The sequence below is a fragment of the Nematolebias whitei genome, unplaced genomic scaffold (genome assembly GCF_014905685.2).
Source record: "Nematolebias whitei isolate Nwh7 unplaced genomic scaffold, NemWhi1 Nwh_scaf_2059, whole genome shotgun sequence".
NCBI lineage: Eukaryota > Metazoa > Chordata > Actinopteri > Cyprinodontiformes > Rivulidae > Nematolebias > Nematolebias whitei.
The window spans coordinates 1-6,507 of NW_023620604.1; the positions used below are offsets into that span (position 1 = coordinate 1).

Genomic DNA, 6,507 nt, shown 5'->3' on the forward strand with positions numbered 1-6,507 from the left:
GAAGCCCTCCGGATAGAGGGCGAAACGTCTTTCCACAAAAAAGAAACCATCCAGATGACCTGACTGACGATTATTGGATTTCTTTACCTGGATTATTGAGCATGAACTTTGAGGTCCTTATAGTTAATTACATATCCCAATTTATACAACTGTCTCTGTGTATGATTAAAATAATAATAATAAACACATTTAAGACTGGTCCTGATATTTTAAACTGTTTTTATCATGACTCTCTCAAAAAGATTCAGTTAGAGCAAAAAGGATGGAGCTAAAGTTATTTCCAAAAGGAAAACAAAAACTAAAATATCATGAATACAGAAAGAAAAGCAAAACCTTAACCATGAAATTAAGATGTGGACTCAAACTCTAAATAGCAATAGAATATAATTTACAGTTAGTAAACATGTTTGTCTTACATTAATTTGACAAAGAGCTGCTCTAATTTGGACCAGACAAAGCTTGAACAAAAGTTTACACTCCTCTGCTTCCAGAGCCTCACCTTGCTCAGACCCCACCCTGGTTCCATGGTGTTATTTGGAGCACACAGCTGATGAGGGAACATAATGAAGTCAGGTCAGGGGGAGGGACGGGACTCTGCAGGAAGCTTGAAGTCAGAGATTCATTGAACACGTTGCTCATCATTTACCTCCTGTCCTATGACTGAAACACGCCTGTTGTGCACAGCTGAGAACCTAATGAGGAAACGCGCGCTGCTGCGGGGGGGCTGGGTGTTAAAGCTGATCAGATGTTCTGAGGCGCAAGCAGCTTCTTTAGTTCCATGATGTTTGGCTCTCCCGACTGGAAATACCGGCCTTAACAAGGATATTTTATCCGCCTGCTTCACCTTTGGGACTCCACCATGAATAACCAGTCGATGACTGGGAGGACCATGGTCCCGACCATCCCGTCTGTCATGTTTATATTCGGGGTGGTGGGGAACGTCATCGCCATCGTGGTTCTTTGTAAAACCCGCAGAGAACAGAAGGAGACCACCTTTTACACGCTCGTGTGCGGGCTGGCTGTCACGGACCTCCTGGGGACCCTGCTGGCCAGTCCGGTCACCATCGCCACCTACGTGAAGGGGTCGTGGCCCGGAGGGGACCCGCTGTGCCAGTACTTCGGCTTCACCATGCTGTTCTTCTCTCTGGCGGGACTCAGTATCATCTGCGCCATGTCGGTGGAGAGGTACATCGCCATCAACCATGCCTACTTTTACAACGACTATGTGGACCAGAAGCTGGCCGGACTGACTCTCATAGCCATCTACATCTCCAACGCGCTCTTCTGCGCTCTGCCCATCGTCGGCTTTGGGCAGGTGAAGAAGCAGTACCCGCAGACCTGGTGTTTCTTGGAGTGGAGGAGCAACAGGACCAGCGATGCCGCCTACTCTTACATGTACGCCGGTTTCAGCTCCCTCCTCATCCTCGCCACTGTGATCTGTAACGTGCTCGTGTGCGTGGCTTTGATCCGGATGCACCGGCGCTTCGTGCGCAGGATGTCGCTGGGAACAGATCTGGCGCGCAACGTGGACCCGCAGAGGAGAGGGCGCAGCTTCGGGCGACTCGCCGGGGCAGAGATTCAGATGGTCATTCTGCTTATAGGCACGTCGGCAGTGGTGCTCTTCTGCTCCATCCCACTTGTTGTAAGTTCGTTGGCTGCCTGTCACCATTACGCACGTTTTACGCACGGCGCTTTCAAACTTGCCTCACATGCAGACCCAGTTAGTTAAGCTGAAATGTTTCCATCCAAGTGGATTAAAGGCTTCTGCTCCATTACTTTATTCCTGCTTTGACAATAACCTTCATCAAGCCTCTTATGCACAACTTTTACCAAATTAGATCATAAATCAGACAACCTCCTTTAGTGGTGTAAGATAAACGTCATATTTTAGTTATTTGTGTTTTAGATCATGTTTCTTCATATTCTTGTTTATCTAATCATTCTCATGTTACTTCACGTTAAGATCTTATCCCGTCTGTGTTCTTGTACTTTATTTTTAGGGTTGTGTTTTTGGTAGTGTCTTTTCTCATTCACCGTCTCTCAGCCTCCTCAATATTTCTTCAGTCTCATACCTGTCCTGTTAGTAATCACCCAGGTGTCTACACTTTCCATTTACCTCTGCTCTATTTATTCAGTCTCTGTTTCATTCAGCAGGTTGGTGTTATTGGCTTCAGGCCACAAGATTCTTTTTCTCTGGTCTTTTTGTACATGCCTGTGATCCCCCGAGTTTTTTTTAAGTTTATTATTTTGCTGCCACAGCAGCATTTCTTTTTTTAAATTTTTTGTATTAAAATAGTTTTTAGAACTCCTTGTCTTGAGTCTGCATTTGGGTCCAAGCCTTCTGCAAACCCAACAAAGCTGAGTGCAATGATTTGCAAATATCATAACTCTATATTTTATTTTTAATGGATCATGAAAGCACAACAAATATTGAAACTAAGAAATTGTGCCTTGTTTAAAAGTTGAAACAAGTCAGATATCTCTAAAAAGTTGTGACAGGGCCATGTATACCTTTTGTGAAGCATCCCCTCCTCTTTTAACAACAATTTCTAAACAACATCAATCAATCAATATAACTTTATTGTCCGTAACATTCCATGATGGAGACTTATCTTTGACATCTGGCTCATATACAAGACAACACAAGTTAAAAATGCCATAAAACTTTATAAAAGCTTTGCTAGCCCAATAAAAACATTCTAAAATATGTACACGATACATTAATAATAATAAAAACATCCCAGTAGACAATGGTTTGACATGTGAGGCTACGTTGAACATGTTGTTCCATTCTTGTCTAATGTAGGATTCAACAGTCCTTTCTTCTTCAGGTGTTTTTGTTTCAAGATGCTCCAAATATTTTCAGTTGCTGCTGTCATGATGTGTAAGTTGCCCATACCACAGGGCACTAATGCACCCTAATACCATCAGCGAGGAAGGTCTTTTAAATGAACGGGCAGGATGGTCACTCTCCTTTATAGTACAGAGGACAAGACATCTGATTTGATTTGTGTTACTACAGAACAGTTTTCCACTTTGACTCGGTTCATTTTAAACGAGCTTAGGCCCAGAGAAGACAAGGGTTTTTATGTTATTACTTTTTTGTGGATGACAGAATGAACTGTTTACAGACAGGGAATGGTGGAAATGTTCTTGAACCAGTGCAGTGATGTCTGTAACTGAATCGGACCTGATTTTATTCCAGTGCCACCTGACGGCCTTAAGATCCACCAATGTGGACTTTCAGTCTTGTCCTTTGAGCTCCAAAATTATTGAATTCTTCTGTTGATATTATGAGGTAGATCAAGAGGTATTCAAAGTCTTCCCAATTTTCAATTTAAGAGCATTATTCTGAAATTGTTTCACCATTTTTAGACAAATATTTCAGACTGGTGAACCTCTTCCCATCTTCTGAGGGATTAACTTCTAAAATGTTGTTTTAATATCCAGTCATCTACTGATCTGTTGCCAATTTAACATAAATAGTTACAAAATCCTCCTTCAGCTGTTTCCTATTTGTTCACTTACTTTTACTGCCTTTTGTTGGATCTGTCCTAACTTTGTAAAATGTGTTGTTGCCAGAAAATTTAAAACAATTTTTCTTAAAAATGGTACAATGTCAAAGTTTAAACATTTATGTTTACTATGTCCCATTGTGAGTAAAATATGGGTTTATGAGATTTTCATATCATTGCATTCTGTTTTTATTTGCATTTTACACAATGCCTCAACTTTTTCAGAATTAGGGTTATATTTACGTATAAATAAATTATTCTTATCAGTAACTTTTAAATGCACACATCCAAAACTGTCACATTTTTGTCAACTCCTCTTTTCTCTTGCAGGCCCAGGTGTTTTTGAACCAGCTCTATAAAACTCCAGTTGAACTGCGGCTGGACAAAAACCCCGACCTCCGAGCGATACGCTTTGCCTCCTTCAACCCCATCCTTGACCCCTGGATCTACATCCTGCTCCGCAAGGCTGTTCTCCTCAAGCTCATTGAGAAAGTCAAGTGTCTGTTTTGTAAAGTGGGAGCAAGAAGACCTCAGAGACAGGGGAACTTTCACTGCATAGATGCTTACCAGCTCTCTTCAAGCATCTCTAACCAGGACTCCCACTCTTTGGTGTCTCGTGAACTGCAAGACGTCAGAAAAAACTCTCAGTCCTTCCTTTGTGCACCGGAGGGAAGTGAGTCCTACTCTGGAAGCTGCCCAAAGTCAGACAAACTGTCTGGTTCACAGCCATCTTCAGTCCGAAACTCCCAAGTTTCTTATTCGTCTGAGAGTGAGACTCAAACTGAAGAAGGAGCAAACATAATCACGGATCTTTCAGTGCTGCCACGCCGCAAAGATGCAGCTCTTCAGGTGACACTAAATGCAGAGACAGTAGTGGAAAAATGCATCTGACTCTTCCAGATTCTGGGAAAAGTTTGCTATTGCAATTTCCTGCAGATGGGTTTCCTCCAACCTCCCTGGACCATTGCAAACTGTTGGCTTTTGTATGATACACATGTTGGCCTTAAAAGGTCTACTTCAATTGCTCTGAGGAAGAGTTACTCTTGGAAAAAAAAAAGGGTCGCAACTTAAAAATGACCCTTTTTATTTTAATTTAAAGTGCAGCTAAGTCAGTGATGACGGCATGAGCAGATTCTATCTTTTTGTCCAAGACAAATGTTCTGCAACAAACACTGTTGGGAAATTATATCCTCTCTAATTTAATTTTCAGCGTGCACTCGTTGTAAAAGCCTTTTGCTGCAAAGTAGATGATTATCGGAATAACTGAGTCACAAGGTCATTACTGCAAATAAACATCAGAGAGTGATTCTTGTGTGATTTAAATCAAAGTCTTGTAAAAGAGTTTTTGGATAAACTTTGTGTTAGTTCTGCAACAAGAAATTCGTTTTTTAATGTAGTGAACACAAACTCGTTGGGGTTTTTTTGCTACAAAAATGTAATTTTAACATACAAATTAAGGATTTTCTTTAACAGTGGGGACATTTTATCTTTTGGGAATCTTGATCATTATTCCCCACAGTTTAGAAACTGAGAAGTTAGTGAGCTATTCAAAAATATGTCGAGTAGAAATAAAATGCACACCTTGTAAACTGGGTTGTATAGTGGAAAATTGTAATTAATTCTTCTCCAGGAGAAGGTTTTTGCTGCTTCATCCCAGTTTTTGGAGGGATTGTTATTTCAGGCAAGTGTTCTGAGACGTATGACTGAAGACGTCTGAGAGGTGCATGAAGTGTTTTCATCCTGCAGCTCTATAGGTCTGGAGCAGAAGTAAAATATTTATACAGCACATACAGCAAAATTTTTCTCAAAATAGCTGATTGGTACGTGCAATAATACCCAACCAGCGATTGAAAACTGCTACAATTTTTATCTTTCAGACATAAATGTGTTCAAATTTTATTTATTTTAGTTAAAAATAATTAAAAACCACAAAATTGAACAGTTTACTAGTAAGATATTGGTAGCAAAGAATGTTTGATATTCTTGAAAATGTGTTGAAAATGTGTTAAAATGAAAGGTTGAATAAATTATCCAATAATGAATAAACAAATATAAATTTCAAAGTTAGAAAAAGCAAAGTGTTGCTTTCTGATTTTGTTGTTTTCAAAGTTAGAAACGTCACGTATCAATGATAATGTAATCAGAATATTTTAACTAAATCTACTCTCTGCTGTGATTTGATGGCTATATTCCATCTTTTACTCTCCTCTTGTGTAAGTTGACACTTTCTTGTTGACCTCGTATTAAATATTTGAAACCACTGTTCCAGCCTTTCCCCCTAAAACGAGCTTCACACCCACATGTCATCTCCTCCTCTGTTATCACCAACTTGTTGTGCTTTTTGTTTCTAACTGTAGAAACTTGATTGTGTGCTAAACTGCTGACATTTGCTTGAAGTCTGTCATTTATAAATGTATTTTAAAATGTTAAATATGCACTTTAATTGTTCGTTTAGATTGTAATCTCATGTGAATGTTGTTTATGAGCCTTGTTTTTGTTGTTGTTGTTTTACATGTCTGGTTGTTCATAATCCATCTGTTTAATCAGATGATGTACATTTAATAATGCAGCTGTAAATTAATGTTCATGTTTCTGTTGCACCAAACACACTTCGACGTGTCAAACTGTATGTTGTGACAGTAAAGAGAAACTTCACTTCCTGTTCAAAATGTTTCTCTTGATTTGTTGCAATCATCTCATGGCCCACATCAACGCAGACAAATGTCACGAAGGGGACCATGCTTTTGTTTTGTCAGAATGTTCTGGGCTCAGTCCCCGGTTTGGACTGGGGTGTGGAGTTTGCATTATCTCCTTGTGTGGGTTTACCCCTGCTGGGTACTCTGGTTTCTCCTACAGTCCAACAACATGCATGTTAAACAGCCTTCAGCTCCGGGCCTCTCCTGCAAAAGAGATCTATGAGTTTCCTGGTTAAACAATTAGGTACAACTTTACAATAAGGCTTCCCTTATAGATGGCTAATAAATAGTTTATA

At 40.0% G+C, this 6,507-nt stretch overlaps 1 protein-coding gene across 1 annotated transcript; it reads left to right on the forward strand.

The window, feature by feature from the left end:
• The first annotated feature begins 806 nt into the window (after positions 1 to 806).
• Positions 807 to 4,406, forward strand: LOC119429524 (prostaglandin E2 receptor EP4 subtype-like). The gene is made up of 2 exons (XM_037697139.1): positions 807 to 1,642; positions 3,846 to 4,406. The coding sequence occupies exons 1-2, from the start codon at positions 860 to 862 to the stop codon at positions 4,404 to 4,406; spliced, it is 1,344 nt and encodes a 447-aa protein (XP_037553067.1). The 5' UTR covers positions 807 to 859.
• Positions 4,407 to 6,507: the final 2,101 nt, after the last annotated feature.